The sequence below is a fragment of the Salvelinus sp. IW2-2015 genome, linkage group LG13 (assembly GCF_002910315.2).
Source record: "Salvelinus sp. IW2-2015 linkage group LG13, ASM291031v2, whole genome shotgun sequence".
NCBI classification, from domain to species: domain Eukaryota; kingdom Metazoa; phylum Chordata; class Actinopteri; order Salmoniformes; family Salmonidae; genus Salvelinus; species Salvelinus sp. IW2-2015.
The window spans coordinates 16,629,690-16,649,802 of NC_036853.1; the positions used below are offsets into that span (position 1 = coordinate 16,629,690).

Here is a 20,113-nt window from a genome sequence, read left to right on the forward strand (position 1 = left end):
GCAGTGCAGAAACGTTGACATTAAAAACTAAAGGGGTAAAAACACAACATAAATTGACATTGCCCCCAAAATAAACATATCAATGGACTGGCATCACTCCCTCCTGCTTAGTGTTCTAGAATATCTGAACGGCTTTATGCATGCATTCTGATAATTTTTGTAATTTGTCATAAAATTCGATTTACGGTAGCCYGAGTGTGCTTGAGCAGTTCCATTCGTGAAAAATGAGTACAGTTACCCTAAATCAAGCACACCTTTGTGCTGAAATAGTGCTGAACGATTAGTGCTTTTTGAGGTCGGTTCAGGTTTGATTATTAAACAATAACCATGGTTTTCTATTTCGATTATTTGTGTTGAATGCTGTAACAGAATGAAACAATTAATACAAGTATAATAATGGTAGTGACTGCTCGTTACTTAATTTCACGTTACAATATTTCAGTTGTGTACATGTTTTATTTGACGAATTTCTCTCATGTCTACATAGCTGCTGCATATGCCATCTAAACAAAATTTAAAAAAAAAATGTAGTTCAAAGTAAAGACATACTTTTATGACGTTCACTTAGATCATGTATTGTCAGGTAGAGACACCTCGCAAAGCAACAGCTGCTCTCTATATSCCCTCACGGTCTCGCATTCTTCTGCCTCTTCCGTAGCAGGCGTAAAAGAAACAGACCCGATAAGTAGATGCGCACTGTAGTTTAAATCATWATTTTTTTTTTTAACGAAGTAGCAGAATGTTGGGAACTACAACTCCCTACTACATCGCACAGTGCAGGCAGGATCATATTTATCTTTGAAGTTTCGCCAATGTGTCCATTATGAAAAAAACCTAATTGAATTCAAATAATTGAATTTATGTCAGTCCCTTAGTTGTTTGAAAACCMMMMMAAAAAAATCTAMATTTCTGGTAAATCACTCAGCACTATGTTGAAAATCATATGCAGAAAAAGAAAAGCATTAGACTCAATCCATATCCAATACACAAGAGAGGTGCCATCTTAATGCCACACACACCCCTTTAGGGTACAGGCACAAAAATGTGTCCGATTATTAAGACCAACAAAACACTTTGCTGTAAAGATTAGTCAGGAAATTGTAGATGGTCAATATCCTTAAGTAAGAAAACAATTTAGAGTTAGCAGTAGAGCTTTGTTTACAGAGAGGAGACATTTAACTTCTCAAAAACAATTGCTGGCATAACATCACTGCCAGAAAATGCTCATCTCATCAAATCTAAAGATAAAATCTTTCTAACATCTCCAACCTTGACAAAGCTGTCCTTACTCAGTTTGTACCCATTCCCTTGTCATATAATTTAAACAATAGCTTCCCACCAAAACATAAAATGGGCAGCTTCAATGACGAACAGAACGTCCAATAAAGTCCAATCTCCAACCTTGCGCCAATAGCTCATAGTAGACAGGGTTCCTTTCCAGAAGTTCCTGTTTGAGTTTATAACTCATCCTTGAGTTTAGAGTCTGTTTCTGCCTCCTCTTCTTCCTCCTSATCGTAGTCTTCTTCCTCATCCTCCTCCCTCTCCTCTTTATCTTCATCTTCCTCCTTTTTATTCACCTCTTCTGCCTCACGTTTCTTTCTCTCCTCTTCTTCCATACTGTCCTTCATCTTCTTTTCAGGGTCCTGTGTAAACAGAAAAAAAAGCCCAGTTATTGACAGGATAGGAGATACTGCACATATCACCTTTAAGAAAAGCTACATTATGACAACTCAATCTAATAACAGGAAATGGTGGTGAATAACAAGACACCATCGACTAACCTTTGTTGCACCCCATGTCTCGTTCCCAACTTCTTCTGCAAGTTTTGGGTCATTGGTGATGAGGAAATTGTCAAAAATAGTGCCCGACTTCACCTGTAAAATAATGAAAAAGGTAACTAGTTAAGACTCAAAGAACGGAAAGAAATATACATTTCACATTCTCAAAAAAAAAAAGTCTCAAAAGATTAGTCAAAGTTAATCATACAGCATCACATATTAATCAAGGATCAGAGTCAGTCACTTTACCTGCCACAAATCCAATCCAATCACCCCCATGCTGGCATATTGGTAGATTTCCGGGTCAGCAGTGTATTCTGGGTTGTCAATTTCAGGGTGCACCCATTTCCCCTTGTAGGCAGGATTGTCAATCTGTTTGGGTTTCCACTCCCCCTGGGAAAAACAATGTCAGAAAGTGGTTAGTTCCCTATGGAAAATGTTTTWAAAAATTCAAACCAAGTACCTAAGCAAGTAGCTAGAAACAGCTTAGTCAAAATGGCAAGAGGACATCTCACCTAGTGTAGTACAAGCACACCTGATTCTTGTGGCCATCAGTTCACACGACCATGGAGGCTTACCTTATAGTCCGGGTTCGTGACCATGGGAGGCTCCCACTCACCATCCATCTCATCATCCCAGTCATCAGGCTTCTTGGCATCAGGGTCAGGGATGTTCTCAGCAACATCCCAGTCCTAAAAGAAAACAGTGGCTTAATGATGTCCTTTGCATCTGCATTTTCTACAGAAACCTAGATTGTGTTCTGATGCATTCTTTAGTTTATCTTCTAAAACGCACCTCCGGTTTCTTGTCTTCAGGATCATCAATGTTCTCCTTCTCATCCCAGTCGTCTGGCTTCTCAGCATCAGGGTCCTTTATCTTCTTGGAGGGAAGGAAGTCCCAGTCCTCCTCTAGGCTTCCAGACTCAACTTTCTTGTTGTCGATTTTCACCTCGTAGGTGTTATCCGGATTGACTATCAGTGTGTACAGGTGGGTATATTCATCATCCTAGGGAAAACACAAGCATAACTTAATAAAGGTGGCAGTTTTAGCCACAAAACAACTAAACGCATTCAGAAACTGCAACAAAATAATAAATATAATTCCAACACGATTAACTTCTTACTGAGAAAAAAGGTGGAACAGCAGAAGTGTTACTTCAGATAACAGATGGTGAAGCTGATAGAAGATGAATACAACTGCTAGCATTGAATAGAAAATAACTACAACAGTGCTTCTCTCACCTTGCATCTTATGTCTTTGTTGATTAAGTGATTCTTGCCTTTGTAGTTGAAGATCACATGAACTTTCTTAGTACCCGGACCACAGATGTCAGGACCTAAGACAGACAAAACAACCACAGGAACTTAGCTTCACACAGCCAATAGCATGTGGTATAAAGTACAGGCAACTGATGACAATAATACCTAGGGGACTCTCAATATAGAATGTGACAAATGGTCCATTCCACCATTACATATATGTAGGCTAATCTCCAATGTTTCCGCTTACAAATCGCATAATGTAGACTCACCAAACATGATGTTGTATGTGGAATCTCCATGCATTTCCTCCTGGTTGAGATCAGCTGGGAACAGCTTGATGTAGCCTCCACCACAGTCAATGTTCTGTTCATGTTTCACAGTGAACTGGATTACCAGTGCCTGGTCTTTGTTGCTGACGGACTCAAAGCGGGAGGATGCAGAGTAAAAGCGAGCATCCTGGCTGGTTTGAAGACCTGAATTGTTTTAAACGTAAAAGAAATACTAAACAAAAGCGCAAGTCAACCCAAGAGCAACTCAGCTCAAATGACCTATTGAGAAACAGCTAGATGCACTAGATCTTTTTGCTGGATCCTAAAATGGATGTAAAACAGAGGCACCTTTGATCTCACCTTTGTTTCTCTCTACATCACCATAGAATTTCCCAGCAGTATGAACAAACTTCCCATAATCTGACTTGTGTTTGGATTCCACCCATCGGCTTTTCCATGCATCTGCAAAATGGTCATACAAAATCAGGAGTAAATCACCTGAGCACTGAGTGCAGTCACTTGGCAAGGGCTAAGCAGCTAAGTAGYTGTTCTGGGGAAATTATAGGTGGCAGTACGTGGAATCCATTGACGGTATTTTGGATGAGTAATCACTAAATCAGAACATGTCATCTAAATGTGAATGACATTGAGCATGTCAAGTTGATTTAGCATAAAGTGAGCAGGCTATGAAGTTGTGTCTGCGACACTCATCCAACACATAAAATGTTTTCTTATCACATTTAAAATGCCCAAAAACAATTAAAGAAAATGAATATGTTTAGTATTTATGCATAACTTACCCCCATCTTCAAATTCTTCTCGGAAATAAACGGAGGACTCGCCAAAAATTGATGCGACCAATACCGCCATCAAAAGCATCAACATGGTTGTCATTTYAGCTTGCTAAATAGACACCCTCTAAAATTGTAAATACAATTAGCTATATATAAATACAATTAATTACATATACACTGCATGTAGCAGTTACACGTTATTGTTAAAACGTTATTGTTAAAAAGCTGAACTGAGAAGCTTGAAATGCCGCTATATGCAGCTGAAGCGCTTCTCTCCGTWCAGAACAGATGTCTGGTTTTCATTGGATAGCAGGCAGCTCGAGAGAAAGCGTAACAACTTCTAACCAATCGAATTAATTGAAAAAAGCATAGGACACATCGTTTTCAGCCAATGCCAGCTGACCACGCGTTTCTTTGACTCACGCCCCACAGTCGTCGAAAGATTACGCACACATGATATTGCTCGCACGCGCCCCGAGCGGCGAGCGGAGGTTGCACTAATGCAGTAGAATGAGTTTACTTTTTTTTACTCCACTTACCCGGCGCACCAGATGAGATAAATCAAGTGCACCTAATGTCATTCCATACGAAGAAAAATATAAACGCAACATGCAAAGTGTTGGTCCCATGTTTCATGAGCTGAAATAAAATATTCCAGAAATGTTCCATACACAGAAAAAGCTTATTTCTCTCAAATTTGGTTTATATTCCTGTTATTGATGTCAGAAAATGGGCTCCCAATTGGCACAACGTCGAAGGCAGTGCATCTCAGTGCTAGAGGTGTCACTACAGACYCTGGTTCGATTCAGGGCTGTATCACAACTGACCGTGAATGGGTGTCCCATAGGGCGGTGCACAATTGGCCCAGCGCCTTCCAGGGTAGCAAGGGGTAGGCCGTCATTGTAAATAAGAATTTGTTAATTGACTTGCCTAGTTAAATAAAGATTAAATAAAAAGTGAGTGTTTCTCCTTTGCCAAGATGATCCATCCAACTGACAAGTATGGCATATCAAGAAGTTGATTAAACAGCACGATCATTACACAGGTGCACCTTGAGCTGGGTGCAATAAAAAGCCACTCTTAAACGTGGTTTTGTTACACAACACAATGCCACAGATGTCTACATTTTGAGGGAGTGCGCAATTGGCATGCTGCCTGCAGGAATGTCCACCAGAACTGTTGCCAGAGAATTGAATGTTCATTTTCTTACCATAAGCCACCTCCAACATCATTTTAGAGAATTTGGCAGTATGTCCAACTGGCTTCACCACCGCAGACCACGTGTAACCACACCAGGCCAGGACCACCACATTATACTTCTTCACCTGCAGGATAATGAGAGACTAGCCACCTGGACAACTGATGAAACTGAAGACTATTTCTGTTTTTAATAAAGCAATTCTGTGGGGAAAAACACATTCTGAGTGGGTGTGCCTATGCCCTCCCTGGTCCACCAATGGCTGCGCCCCTGCCCATTCGTGTGAAATCCATAGATTAGGGCTTAATGAATGTATTTCAATTGACTGATTTACTTATATGAACTTTWACTCAGCAAAATCATTGAAATTGTTCCATGATGCGTTAATATTTTTGTTACGTAATAGTGGTCCATATATTAGGTAACCAACTGAGCTGAAATAATCAACTGATTATGCAGGTTTTACATTGAACAGTAAATAGACTCACATTTAACAAGGATGTTTTATTTGTCTAAAATAACTTCAATTCCATTCCTCTGGGATAGCACACATCCCTTTCTTCAGCAGCCACTTCCCTGATTGCCTGGTCTGAGTGACACTAGGACACTGACCATAATACCTTTGTTATTACACACAATGACATGGACAGGGGTCATTAAACAGCAAAAAAGTATGGAGATGGGCAAAATATTATAAGCATATCATAGGCAGAATATATTCAGAATGCAGCCTCACAGTTCCTTATGAAACAACAGCTGTGCAGTGGATATGCTAATAMTACATTTTTACATTGATGGAAAACAGGCAGATGTCATAACACAGCAAAGTACAAACAATCAAACATTTATAAAGACTTGCTGATATGTATACTGAACAAAAATATAAACGCAACATTTAAAGTGTTGGTCCCATGTTTCATGACCTGAAATAAAAGATCCTCGAAATGTTCCATATGCAAATGTTCCACTTATTTCTGTCAAATTWGTTTACATCCCTGTTAGTGAGCATTTCTCCTTTGCCAAGACAATCCATCCACCTGACAGGTGTGGCATATCAAGAAGCTGATTAAACCTTGTGCTGGGACATTAAAAGGCCACTCTAAAATGTGCAGTTTTGTCACACAATACAATGCCACAGATGTKTCAAGTTTTAAGGGAGCGTGCAATTGGCATGATTACTGCAGGAATGTCAACCAGAGCTGTTGCCAGAGAATTTAATGTTCATTTCTCTAMCATAATAGTATTTGGTATTACGTCCAACTGGCCTTACAACCACAGATCAAGTGTAAACACGGCAGCCCAGGACCTCCACACCTGGCTTCTTCACCTGCGGGTTCATCTGAGACCAGCCACCAGGACAKCTGATGAAATTGAGGATTATTTATGCCTGTAATAAAGCCCTTTTGCGGGGAAAAACAAATTATTATTGGCTAGGCCTGGCTCCCCACTGAGTGGGCCTGGCTTCCAAGTGGGTGGGCCTATGGCTGCTCCCCTGCCCAGTCATGTGAAATTCATAGATAAGGGCCTAATGAACTAATTTCAATTGACTGATTTCCTAAAATGAACTGTTACTCAGTAAAAAATTTAAAATTGTTCCATTTATATTTTTGTTCAGTATACATACTTGCTAATTTCAATCTTCACTATGGGCAATTTTTATAACACATTCCATTGGACAAAAAAACATATTAAAGCRTTGTTGGAATACTAAACTTAAGTAAATGCAACATTCAATAATTCAAGATAAAAACAATTGTAGGGGATTTTTKGGGGGGAATATTCCAAACTCCAAGACCATTTAGTTCAATAAACATTTCAACAACATAAGTGCCTGCCTGTATTATTGCACACTTATACTACTTTCTTCTAACCTGAATTGTAGTTATTCAGTAGGTTCCAAATGATTTWAAAAAATGTCATACTGTTTGTAATGGAGTAGCAGTGGGATGTTTTTGATTGTCCCGTCCCTTGTATATAGCGTTTCTTTCTTCGTATATATTTTCTACATTTGCACACACTGTACATAAATCTATTTTTCTTTCCCTTTGTGTTATTGACTGTACATTTGTTTATGTGTAACTCCGTGTTGTTTTTAGTCGCACTGCTATGCTTTATCTTGGCCAGGTCGCAGTTGTAAATGAGAACATGTTCTCAACTGGCCWACCTGGTTAAATAAAATTAAAATKAATAAAATAAAACCTGGAAATATTTAGTCCACCTGTAAAACAAGTAATCTATAAACAATTCCAGAATAATAATATTAAAAATACCCATAAAAAAATTATGAATTTATATTTGATCTAGTTTACTGTAATATACAGTATTTCCTCCTTTGCATTGGAAGTGCCAGCCACTGCTTAAGCAGATAGTTGTAATATATCCTCAGTGCCAACTAAACATACAGTGCATTCAGAAAGTATTCAGAACCCTTCCCTTTTTCCACATTTTGTTACGTTACAGCCTTATTCTAAAACTTAAACAATTATTTTTCTTCCTCATCAATCTACACACAATACCCCATAATAACAAAGGGGAAACAGTTTTTAGAAATGTTTGCAAATGTATATATAGACATAAAATGTAATTTAAAAAGAAATGGATTTACATAAGTACTCAGAACCTTTGCTATGAGACTCAAAATTGAGCTCAGGTGCATCCTGTTTCCATTGTTCATCCTTGAGCTGTTTCTACAACTTGATTGGAGTCCACCGGTGGTAATTTCAATTGATTGKACATGATTTGGACAGGCACACACCTTTCTATATCAGGTCCCACAGTTGACAGTGCATGTCAAAGCAAAAACCAGGCCATGAGGTCGAAGGAATTGTCCATAGAGCTCMGAGACAGGATTGTGTATAGGCACAGATCTGGGGAAGGGTACCAAAAAAATGTCTGCAGTATTGAAGGTCCCCAAGAACACAGTGGTCTCCATCATTCTTAAATGGAAGATGTTTGGAACCACCAAGACTCTTCCTAGAACTGACCGCCCGGGCCAAACTGAGCAATCGRGGAGAAGGGCCTTGGTCAGGGAGGTGACCAAGAACCCGCTGGTCACTCTGACAGCGCTCCAGAGTTTCTCTGTGGAGATGGGAGTACATTCCAGAAGGACAACCATCTCTGCAGCACTCCAACAATCAGGCCTTTATGGTAGACTTGCCAGACAGAAGCCACTCATCAATAAAAGGCACATGACAGCCCGCTTGGAGTTTGCCCAAAGAACCTAAAGGACTCTCAGACCATGAGAAACAAGATTCTCTGGTCRGATAAAACTAAGATTGAACTCTTTGGCCTGAATGCCAAGCGTCACATCTGGAGGAAACCTGACACCGTCCCTACGGTGAAGCATGGTGGTGGCACCATCATGCTGTGGGGATGTTTTTCAGTGGCAGGGACTGGGAGACTAGTAAGGATCAAGGGGAAAGATGAACGTAGCAAAGTACAGAGAGATCCTTGATGAAAACCTGCTCCAGAGCACTAAGGACCTTAGACTGGGTCAAAGGTTCACCTTTCAACAGGACAACAACCCTAAGCACACAGCCAAGACAACGCAGGAGTGGCTTCGGGAAAAGTCTCTGAAAAAGCCAGAGCCTGGACTAGAACCCGATCGAACATCTCTGGAGACCTGAAAATAGCTGTGCAGCGACGCTCCCCATCCAACCTGACAGAGCTTGAAAGGATCTGCAGAGAAGAATGGGAGAAACTCCCCAAAAACAGGTGTGCCAACCTTGTAGCATCATACCCAAGAAGACCCGAGGCTGTAATCGCTGCCAAAGGTGCTTCAACAAAGTACTGAGTAAAGGGTCTGAATACTTACGTAAATGTCATTTCAGTTTATTTTTTTGCTAAAATAAAAACATTTTGCTTTGTCATTATGGTGTACTGTGTGTAGATTAATGTGTGGGGGGACAATTTAATCCATTTTAGAATAAGGCTGTAACAAAATGTGGAAAAACTCAAGGGGTTTTGAATACTTTCCGAACGCACTATAAATATATACATGCAAATACTAATACTACAGAGTTGACCTGAGCTTGACCTAAAAATCAGTGCATAAAAGTAGTCTAATGAGCAGGGAAAAATCAAAGTTGAAAATGAACACTAGTAAAATCTCTTATTTGGTTATCAGATATAATCTTACAAGAGACAGATGCCCTATGCTTGCTTTCTTGGCAGTGTAGGGTGAGGCGTGGGAACACCACACTGCAACAATGTTCAATATGTCACCATACTTTTTCCTTTTTGCTAAAATACTGTGTGTTTTCTGGGTTGCATTAGTCTGTTTAGGGGAGGAAGAAATTGATCCTCTGTGGTATGGATTTGCAGCCTTGGGCAGAGAACAGCCTCTCCTCCTTGGGTACATATAGCATGGCCTTTGCCACTTCGTCCAGCGTTCCCTCGTCTGGTTCCAGACCCCGCGCTGCATAGGCATCACGGGCACAGAGCTTGACATGACGGTACTCCAGAGGTAGGAAGGGCACAAAGAAGTCAATAAGATGGCCTGACATCAGCTCACTCTGTGCAAAGCCTCCTGGAAAGCAGACAAATTGGTAAATCCACAATTGAACATGTTGCAGTTGCACTTAACTGTTACGGAATTCAAAATGTTAAGCCGTTTGAAAAATTTAGTTTGTGTGTTCACAGTGTAGTGTAGCATCTTCAATCTTGCCTGTGAAAACATACAGTATATGCTGAAAATTTGTGTGAGTGATTGTAAAGCCATTGCTGGTACCTTGAGATTCCATAGCTTCAGCACGAAGCCGGTGTTCCAAGTCCTCCATCCCAATGTCCTCTCTGTTYTGCCCTGAGTGCCAAAAGTCCAAAGCCACATCGTTGATGGTTGTCCCACCAATATTACTAAAGGAAATATTACAAAACATCTTGGTGAGAGGAAAATTGCAGAGACATTTAACCATGACTTGGACAGTTAAGTTTCCTTACATGAGTTAGCGGAAGAGTCCTTGCAAGAATTGGAAGGGTATGTATGGCTAACCTGAGGAATAAGAAGACAGCTCTCCTGTAGCTGACCCCATCCACATTGTCRTAATGGTCCATATAGGGCTTGATGGCATCTATAAGGCCCGGATGCAGTTTCTCAGCCTCATCAAAGATGAAAAGTGTCTGTGGGCAACGAAGCACCATGTCCCGGATAGCTTCTCTGAGCTGGCCCTGGAAAAAGAGCTCTATGGTGAGCACAAAAATATCTCCTCTCTCTCTCTCTCTCCCATTTTTGGTGTGCAATATACTAAAGATATTAAAATGCACATGTATTCCTCTACATGTTATTATAATTTGCTGAATTTCGACTAACTATATTTTTTAACTCCTACTCTGGTCTAGATCAAGTTGTCATATCAAATCAATTGCGGCATTATCCTTTTCAAATAGTGATAGTGACAACATAAAGTAGTTCTGTACATGTTCCCGGCAGAGAGAAGTCATGTCTGTGCCAGCTAGGCTCACCTTGTACATGTCCACCAGTCTGGCATGGGGGAAGTGGAATGGGGCGATGAAAAGACGCACACACTCGCTCTTCACTCCATCCCGGTACATGTTGTCAGCTACAATCCGGGCCACAAAGTTCTTGCCGGTGCCAGACCAGCCATGAAAGGAGAGGGTCAATGGCTTATTGGATTCAGGGTTACTGATGAAGCCCTGCACAGCCTTCAAAACCACTGATTGGGCAAGGTGCTGCCCATGAAGCTTTAGCTGTAGATCACTGGCCAAACCTGGGGGAAATAATGTCGAACCCAGACAAAATGAGGACCACACAAAAATGACATAGCTGGTGGAACATATATGAATGATAATATCTGCTCAATGATTTCATACCTGTAATATTATTTGTTATCCGACAATCCCCTGATTCACAGCACTGTCCCAGGCTGCAATACCATTGTGACAGCAAACGGATGTAGTCCTGAGGAAATCCTGCCCACAGGTCCCTCGTAGGTACTGAAAAGAGCACACAAATGTAATACAGTGTAAATATCTAATATAATATTATACACATAGCTGTTGCAATAAATTGAACAACACTATAATTTCTGCTCAATACAAGTTGTGCTAGGAAAAAGCTGGTTCATAAATCACTGGTTCATAATTAAATAAGCTTTTTCCTCCACATTTTCTAATCATTGTTGCTCACKGTCTCTGCATTGTAATAGAAATAGACCTATGTAAAAACGAATTTATTCCAAGCAAAAATGTGGACAGTGATAACTACAAGCTCCAGTGCAGGTGTTTCTGATCCTAACTACACCCCAGACTGTCGAGAGAACTGTCTCCCAATTTTAATATTTCTAATGAAAAGAAAAAACACCTTTCAGGAAATAAAAAATACCTCACCTTGCTGAGTCGTATCATCTTGATTAGGTTGACACTCCCCTTCCCATAGATTACAATAAATATAATTGAAATAATACGTAGATGCATTTGAAATAGTGTCAAATTGAAAGAAATCTGCATTTGCAGACACAGCCCAAAGGAAGGGCAACAGTTGGTAGACGAACATCAGTGATGTCGTATATTTGCGGTAATCAGAAAGCAGCGATCTTCGATTCTACCTATTCAAACCTCTCCACCGGCCTWCGATGCAAGCAGACAGTCCTGAAAAATGTATTCATGGTAAAACACAGGAAACGCTCTCCAGATTGCGACGTCATATCCTTACAAATTGTGAGTCACGAGGATTCACCCTGATAAAAGCCATGCACGCTCCAGTCAGTCCAAAACAATTGTACAATTCAAAGACAGTACAGCAATGCATGTTTATATTTGTTGTATAAGTACCATCAAGTGTTAATATATACTATGCATGTTCACAGCCCTCCCATACATTTGATAACTCAATTAGGGTCAGATYATTGAGGCAATAGAATAGATAAATATTACCAATGGGCAGTTGACAAGGCATTCCCCGCAACAGTTTCGTTAAGTTGAGGGATGGGGCTGTAAAAATATAAACACTCAAATTCATAGACTGAGCCATGCAAGGATAGACCATCCATGATAAAAAATTATAGTTAACCTTTGAGACAATTATTTACATGTACAAACGACTAACCCAAGAATATTGAGTTTCTGATGGGGTAGGACAGTTGAAGCTCATGGAGCATTTAAGTTATACTGAACCAAAAATATAAACAATTTCAAAGATTTTACTGAGTTAATATTAGGAAAGTAAATTGAAATAAATGCATTATGTTCTGATCTATTGATTTCACATGACTGGGAAAACACATATGCACCTGTTGGTCAGATTCATATATATATATATATATATAGATAGATAAGGCATCGAACTCGTCACGGTATCTGTCCAATCAAATTGCCATCGATCAAATGCAATTGCGTTCATAGTTTATGCCTGCCCATACCCCCACCGCGGGGCACTTTAAGTTATCTGCAAACCGCTGGCCCACATGTCATCTGCGGTGGTGAGACCAATTGGGTGTACTGACAAATTCTCTAGAACGACTTTGGAAGCAGTTTATGTTAGAGAAATTAACATTACATTTATCTGGCAACAGCTCAGTGGGCATTCCTGCAGTCAGCATGCCAATTGCACTCTCCCTCAACTTGAGACACGTGGTATTGTGCTATGACAAAACTACAAATTTTTCAGTGGCCTTTTGTCCCAAGAACAAGGTGCACCTGTGTAATGATCATGCCGTTAAAATCAGCTTTTTGACATGCCACACCCATCAGCTGGATGGATTCTCTGGCCAAGGAGAAATGCTCACTAAGAGTGATGTAAACAAATGTGCACCAAATGAGAAAAGCTTTGTGCATATGGAAACATTTGAGATCTTTTAATTCCGTTTGTGAAACCAACCACGTGTTTATAACGTTCTGTGCATATTCAATAATAAATGTATGAATAAAAATATATATATTTCAACGGATGTATAAATGTGAAGCATCCTGTTGGCGTTCCCTCACTACCAAATATGGTAGTGAGAGGAAGCCCCGTGGCCGGCAGTGGGAGAAGATGGAGCTAGACGGATTTTGGCCGACATTCTGCTAATGTTCTCATCAATRAAGCATTTGATCTCCATACAGTTCTGTTTCCTAAACTATAATMCATAACAGAATGCAATAAATTTGGTAGACTTGACTTACCGAATCGTTTATAGAGATTAYTTTGTTTAGGACGAGTACACTAGATAGTTCTCCTAATGTACGTCATGCATATTCAGTAAGGCACAAATGGTCTTAATCCTTTTAGCGGTAGTGTCTCAAGATATCTAGCTGGCTAGCTAATTTACAAATCACAAAAAATATATAACACGTACTAGGCATAAATAGCTAGAAATCGATGTCTTTGAAMGTTTTACCGCTACTAAGTCCTGCGAATCAACTTTTTTCACGGTGATGAATTATCATTAAATACCTTGTTTACTGTCAAATGTTCTGTGATTTTATTTAGGAGAGAAGCAATATACAAAACGAATCATTATGCAAAGCTTATTTCCCGCTTGGTTATGAAATTGTAACGTTGSAATGTCATGCGTTTGTCAAAGACAGCTAACTACTGCAATTATTACGAAGACAAAAGATGAGGCTATGAGCAGCAATCGGCTGTAATACTGTCCAGAAGCGAGGAACACTTTTCCCCAGTTTCCAGACGTTGAAAGGTATGTAATAAATAAGCATGGAGAAATTATTGCATGGTGGGGGATATGYCGTTGGCTGTGTAATCAGTACTGTGTTGTAWCCATGACTACCCATCGAATCAATGGTCACAGATATTTCAAACATGCTAGCTACCAGTAACGAGACAAAGCTAYAGCTGGGTTTAACACAACTAGCATGAAGTAGCACGGCTAGCTAACTTCAGTTTACCAGTGTGTCCAGTTATATTACATCCAAGGCTATCCCAGAGTATGTAACAATTAATAGCAGCTATCAGTTGTGACAGTGGGTCGAAGTAATTTAACGACCTGCAGAACACCAGTAACAAAATAAGTATCTTATTAAATTATGGTAGCTGTCTGAAACATTGTATAGGCAACTACTTATGTTTCTCTCAGATTAAAATTCCCATAAAATAAAATCTACTATAATTATATGCATCTTCAGAAAATAGAAAACTATTTTATTAAATGCCTGTTAACATACTGTAAAATAGTCACATAAAAGCATTTGATCACTACCTGGAAGAAACCATTGGACATGCAGCCCCTCAATAGGAGAATGGTACCCATCCCCCCAAAAAAATAACACCATGTGTAGCATTAGAGCAACGCTTCAAAACGTTAGCTTGCCTACCTACTGCCTAAGTTATTTCTACAATTGCCAAGACACCACCCCTACAACAGCATTACTTGGAAGACGTTTGCACAAATTTGACATTCGTTTTTACCTGAAGGTTCTCCACTTTAAAGTATAACTAAGTTTAAAGTGCTTTTCCAATCTTTGTGGCGTTAAAGGTATTTATGTTAACTACATCAAATATATATTTCTCCTTCTCCAAAGTTGCAGTTTGATCTGGAATCAAACGATTCCACAATTTGAATATGATTYATCAAAATCACTAGACCATCTAGCGATCTTACTTACTACCTTGACATTGTGACCAAGTTAGGTAAACACATTAAATTCAAGACAGGGATAATTCACACATTTTATTGATAGCGGAAACCAGTAAACTCGCAGTATAAAATGTGGTCTGAAATYATGGACTCTCCCACTGCATCGCTTGATATCCGTCATCATTCCTGAGGAATGGCAAAGAGAACTAAGCAAAACGCATTCACAAACAAACTCAGTAAATTTTATAACTATATTTTATAACCTCAGATATAAATGGAACGGTATAGTATAATCAGAAAAATCATTTGGCAGAATGTCTTCATCATAGGTTGAGTAAAGGGCAACCGCACATTACATAATCTCACCTTGTTCTTAGCTACACACTGGCAGTTGTAAATTCACTGGCCACCTAGAGAGATTAAGTTATTTTAGACAAATTACAATCATGGGCAATGCAATGCACTTCCAGGTTCCTCAGTTTTGGTAATGTCCACATAAAAATTCAGGTCAGACATTTGTAAGCATCACTGAAACTCAGTTAAGTGGACTACCCAAATCTATGTATACCAACCTGACAGGGAGAGCTCTACATGAGTTCCAATCCTTCATGCCAGGACCCACTGCGCCTGCAAATAAGTGAAAGATTATCACAATGACTCAAAATGCAATGGGGTCAATTTTAGAACTGAGTGTAACAATGTACTGAACCAGAGACAATTCAAAGTCATCCTTTAGTTGTAATTTCAAAATAACACACGTGTAACTCACTTCAGTCATCCTTCTTGCCACACCAGATCCTTGTTCTGCATCTAATGGGTCTGAATAGAGTACAGAATTTTAATCAAAATGCTCAAGGTNGGGGAAATAAGTATTAATAACTAAATAGAACAATAACCGTGTAAAGTCAGAGCAGACTGTTAGGATTTATGTTTATTGCACAATAACCCAATACTACATCACGTGCTTGAATATTAGCAACTGTGGGCCTGGTTGTCTGTGCTGGAAGTAACAGTTAGCCCCAGATAAGTGTGCTGGGAAGCTGTGGTTAGCCTTGAGCGAGAACAGTGTGCTTTGTATGCAGGTGCAAATAGCTCAGACAATGTTACAGAACTGTCTGACCTCAGTCTCTGGGGTGTGGGAGCGTAATCTGCACAGCAACAGCGCCGGACACCAAAGAGCGCCAAGAGGCTGGGACCAGTCTGAGCGCCGGCGATAGGCTGAGCAAAGTTTAAACCACGCTCAGCCTCTACAGACGGGTTTACTTGATCTGTTTACTTACAACCTGCCAGTTCTCTGTTCCGCCCTGGGAGATGATACAGAGAACCCGTATATACGAAAATTGCATTTACCATTTATCGCTTGAGTTTAATAAAAATACTTAAAAGTATATTCGGTGACTCAATCACATGTTGTCCTGATACCAGATTTGACGCAAATCCTTAATAAGACATGTATGTCCTTTAAAATAGTATCTCAGTTACTGTATACATAAAAAATAAATACAGCTTTGAATCCTCTTCGTAAATTGGTAAACAAAGTCTTCTGGTCATACAAGAACTAATAAATTGAAGTATCTGAGAATTCCTGAAAAATAGTCACCWGATGATTGTTAGGTAAACATAAGGAACATGAGAATACCATGGCTGAAACCATCATCCTGTTCCTTCTGGTGAGATTAGGGAGGAATATGGATTTCTGAACCGTTGAAGCAAGCAGCCTTTCCCTCATTTCATGYCATCTTGATCGTTGGCCACAACTTGTTCCTTCTTTCAATGTCCTCCGGGCTGAGATGCTCAGCGAAACGTATACCATGGCTCTGAAGGCGTTCCTCCTAGCAGCTTTCCAGACAGCATCCCTGTAGAATATCAGAGTGGAGGATAGCCCTTGTGTATAGTTCCAGATCAGTCTATGGTAGACTGTTAATATTTTCCACCTCTTGCCACTCGTTTTCAATTCCTTGATTTCACCACATGCAAACTCGCATTTTTCAAGCTTTCGATAACCATGGTGTTCGCGCCAACCATTTACTCAATGGCGTCAGACCTGGAGTTGAGTAAGGAGAGGGTAGCCCCGATTTCAGAGTTCATGTTGCGTTTTTGTGAGGGTGGAGGTTTGCACGGAGTAACCGGTAAAGAGGRAAAKYAGTCAWCTTCAACAGCATTCGAAAGCATGAGATTATCCATAGGGCAAGCGTAGGTATCTATAAGCACGTTTCTCTTGATTATCAATAGAACGGCTAACTTTTCTTTTGTCACGACTTTGCATTAACATRCCGAAATAAAATGCCTAATTATTAAAGTAACAAGTCGCAATTGACATTTGTAGTATTTTTGCTAACCCTAGCCCTTTCCCTAACCTAATTTCCTTACCTTACATTATCCTAACCTGCTACGAAAAATCACAACTGAGGTCAATTTGACAAAAACTGGAATCCTTCTAGCGGTGAGTTTACGAACACCGCTGTTGGAAAGCCTGCGCGCAAATTAAAAAGTGTGTGGGTGGGTTCGACCCGCCCCAGCCAACCGTTCCGTGTTCCGCCGCGGGGCTTCCAAATAAAATCGTGTTTGGCCAATCACAGAAGAAGATACTGACTTTTCCCATAAACCAATGCGAATACATTCCATATAAAGTCAGCCTCCACCCTTTCATCGGTCTTCTCTCCTCTCCGATCCTGAAGAAAGGTAAGATTTTTGTCTTGTAGTTTCTAGTCCAAGGTTATGTATTTAATGCACATGCTTCCAGTCTACTATCAATTTGTATTTGCCGTAATAGTTTATTAGTTATGTCTGGTAAATGTGTCATAATCTTGCGAAAGGACCTAGCTAGGTCGTGTTGGCCTCGCTAGCCTATAGTTAGCAGGCGTAACTCCACCACGTGTCTCACGTGTGGTGAACACGTTTTTGTCTCTTTCAATCTAGCAGAATTTTCTTCTAGGACAGTGTTACCATACTCAAGTCCTAGAGTACCCCCCCCCCAACATCGCGCTATGTTGTAGCTCTGGATAAAGCACCTGATTCAACTCATTGAGGCCTGCTTAGTTATATAAATATTTTGTAGGTGGGTACTAGAGGATCAGTTAGGAACAAGTGAACTCGAGTGCACTTTAATTATAGAACGCCGAACATTAACTACAACGCAGTCAATTTGTACCCCGGCAGCTGGGCCTCCCTTTCTTCATGATGAAATAAGTGTTGGTAGGGACATCTGAGTTACATTGAGGAAACGCCAACCATTCTGACTGGGAACATACATAATTGCTTCTGTCACTATTACTGCACTGTCCTAGTATTTCAACTGACATTTTATCAAAGGACAGTTTTGCAGATCTGAGTTATTTGTGTTTCGCAGGTATTGCTGAGAAGCAAAGCACAAGTTGGAAGATTCAGAATGAGGTATGCATGATTATTAGTGTTACCCACACCACGTGTTAAATCGAAGAATTTGAGCCCGTGCCACTGATGACCCCATTTGCTACTCTTGATCTGTCTGGATGATGAATCTGCAACCACCAAATTGCATTTCTGAGGCACAGCACGTTGTTGCATTACCTGTAAAGATATTTTAAAGGCTCACTTTACATTTATTTTTTACAGCTGCAGACAAGTTGTGGCATTGGGTATGTTTCATGTATTTATAGCAGTTTCAGTGTCTTGTACTGTAAATGATGACTGTTAAAAAAAACATTGGAATCTCTCTGAAAAATAATGAATGAAATGTTTTTACTGATGCAGTGCAGCTGCTTCAATGAAGCCAGTCTTTCTCTCCTGAGACAAAAATAATGGTTTATTTCTAATCTGCAGATGGCCTATCTGGGAATGCAAATATCTGAACCTGTTGCCATGGTAAGCTACTACACTTTGCATTCAACCAAGAGTAATATCTTTATCATGTGAGACAATGAATGTGTAGGTCAGCAGATGCACCATGAAGACTAAGCAGCTTTGCTGTTTGCTCCCATCTGTATCCATTTCAGTAGGTTAAACTCACTGCATGAAGATCATGGGACCTTTCCATTTTCAGAAGCCAATGGAAATTGTCATGTGACTGAAACTTTGACAAAGGGTAGGTTGTTTGTTTAATTTAGGCTTAATACTTGATACAATGATGACAGCATAGTTCAGCTGATACTCTATGATGAATACTCAGCATTGTCTTTCGCTCCTATCTGATGTATCCTTGATTTCAAAGCATATTTATCATTTTTTGCCTATACAACCCTGACCGTATATCTTTACAGAACTGAAGTTTCTGACTCGTGCTCTGATGGGATCCTGGAGGCTCAAGTCTAGTTTGGCTGTTAATCTAGGGTAAGCTTACTAAGTTTCTATATAAATGAAGGGGAACAGCATAGTGCAATCTGAAATGATGACATTGAACAGGTCTCTGATCTCTTTGAGGCAATATTGTTACACTGATTAGATTGAGGTTCTTTGGTTTCTGGGTTTGGATACCTTGAGCATTTTGATTAAAATTCTGTACTCTATTCAGACCCATTAGATGCAGAACAAGGATCTGGTGTGGCAAGAAGGATGACTGAAGTGAGTTACACGTGTTTATTTTGAAATTACAACTAAAGGATGACAATTGTCTCTGGTTCAGTACATTGTTACACTCAGTTCTAAAATTGACTCCATTCATTTTGAGTCATTGTGATAATCTTTCACTTATTTGCAGGGCAGTGGGTCCTGGCATGAAGGATTGGAACTCATGTAGAGCTCTCCCTGTCGGTTGGTATACATAGATTTGGGTAGTCCACTTAACTGAGTTTCAGTGATGCTTACAAATGTCTGACCTGAATTTTTATGTGGACATTACAAAACTGAGGAACCTGGAAGTGCATGGCTTGCCCATGATTGTAATTTGTCTAAAATAATTAATCTCTCTCTAGGTGGCCAGTGAATTTACAACTCTGAAGACACGAAGTGTACTTAAGAACAAAGGGTGAGATTTGATTCGGTATGTATTTTGTGCAGGATTCTGTTTGTTCTTTTGGCCCTCGTATTGACGCCGTGTCTTGTTTGTCTATATGTTCTGTTGTGGTTTGTGTGTTTGACTGTGGTGTTGTGTGTGGGTGGTGTGTGTGTGGGGGGCCGGGGGGTGTATGGTATGTTGTGGGGGGCGGGTTTGGTGTTTTGGTCCGTGCTTGACCTTATGATTGGTTGTGGATGTGTGGCGGATTGCTGTGTATGACATTCTGTGTTCTGGGGCCCGGGAAGGTGAAGTTTTTTCTATTATACTATAGGGGAGGGTTGTGCGGGTAGTCGTTTCCATTTATATC

The 20,113-nt window shown here is 40.0% G+C and overlaps 2 protein-coding genes, 2 long non-coding RNA genes and 6 other non-coding genes across 11 annotated transcripts; 5 read left to right on the forward strand and 5 right to left on the reverse strand.

Annotated features, from left to right (window-relative positions):
* Window positions 1-821: 821 nt before the first annotated feature.
* On the reverse strand, window positions 822-4,397 carry calr (calreticulin). Its single transcript, XM_023999120.2, has 9 exons — window positions 4,110-4,397; window positions 3,670-3,771; window positions 3,310-3,513; window positions 3,020-3,114; window positions 2,574-2,783; window positions 2,357-2,470; window positions 2,028-2,171; window positions 1,782-1,874; window positions 822-1,643 (listed from the first exon to the last, which is right to left on the reverse strand). Exons 1-9 carry the CDS (start codon window positions 4,201-4,203, stop codon window positions 1,458-1,460), a joined length of 1,242 nt encoding a protein of 413 aa, XP_023854888.1. The 5' UTR covers window positions 4,204-4,397; the 3' UTR covers window positions 822-1,457.
* A 5,000-nt stretch (window positions 4,398-9,397) lies between these two features.
* Window positions 9,398-11,945, reverse strand: LOC111972204 (torsin-1A). Its single transcript, XM_023999121.3, has 6 exons — window positions 11,647-11,945; window positions 11,131-11,253; window positions 10,762-11,027; window positions 10,292-10,467; window positions 10,031-10,155; window positions 9,398-9,829 (listed from the first exon to the last, which is right to left on the reverse strand). The coding sequence occupies exons 1-6, from the start codon at window positions 11,810-11,812 to the stop codon at window positions 9,582-9,584; spliced, it is 1,104 nt and encodes a 367-aa protein (XP_023854889.1). The 5' UTR covers window positions 11,813-11,945; the 3' UTR covers window positions 9,398-9,581.
* A 2,969-nt stretch (window positions 11,946-14,914) lies between these two features.
* On the reverse strand, window positions 14,915-15,692 carry LOC111971383 (uncharacterized). The gene is made up of 4 exons (XR_002878257.2): window positions 15,604-15,692; window positions 15,407-15,461; window positions 15,201-15,244; window positions 14,915-15,020 (listed from the first exon to the last, which is right to left on the reverse strand). It is a non-coding gene; the product is annotated as an uncharacterized lncRNA (long non-coding RNA).
* LOC111972420 (small nucleolar RNA SNORD47) lies at window positions 15,095-15,166 on the reverse strand. Its single transcript, XR_002878443.1, has one exon. It is a non-coding gene; the product is annotated as a small nucleolar RNA SNORD47 (small nucleolar RNA).
* On the reverse strand, window positions 15,306-15,368 carry LOC111972431 (small nucleolar RNA SNORD78). Its single transcript, XR_002878454.1, has one exon. It is a non-coding gene; the product is annotated as a small nucleolar RNA SNORD78 (small nucleolar RNA).
* A 1,764-nt stretch (window positions 15,693-17,456) lies between the features above and the next one.
* LOC139028524 (uncharacterized) lies at window positions 17,457-19,650 on the forward strand. Of its 2 annotated transcripts, XR_011480773.1 has the most exons (6): window positions 17,464-17,516; window positions 18,184-18,227; window positions 18,429-18,677; window positions 18,809-18,897; window positions 19,073-19,142; window positions 19,324-19,648. It is a non-coding gene; the product is annotated as an uncharacterized lncRNA (long non-coding RNA). The 2 variants fall into 2 exon arrangements; XR_011480772.1 differs by having other exon boundaries at window positions 17,457-17,516; window positions 18,184-18,677; window positions 19,324-19,650.
* Window positions 18,001-18,079, forward strand: LOC111972422 (small nucleolar RNA SNORD74). The gene has a single exon (XR_002878445.1). It is a non-coding gene; the product is annotated as a small nucleolar RNA SNORD74 (small nucleolar RNA).
* LOC111972415 (small nucleolar RNA SNORD79) lies at window positions 18,489-18,568 on the forward strand. Its single transcript, XR_002878439.1, has one exon. It is a non-coding gene; the product is annotated as a small nucleolar RNA SNORD79 (small nucleolar RNA).
* Window positions 18,929-19,012, forward strand: LOC111972424 (small nucleolar RNA snR60/Z15/Z230/Z193/J17). The gene has a single exon (XR_002878447.1). It is a non-coding gene; the product is annotated as a small nucleolar RNA snR60/Z15/Z230/Z193/J17 (small nucleolar RNA).
* On the forward strand, window positions 19,601-19,662 carry LOC111972433 (small nucleolar RNA SNORD78). Its single transcript, XR_002878456.1, has one exon. It is a non-coding gene; the product is annotated as a small nucleolar RNA SNORD78 (small nucleolar RNA).
* Window positions 19,663-20,113: the final 451 nt, after the last annotated feature.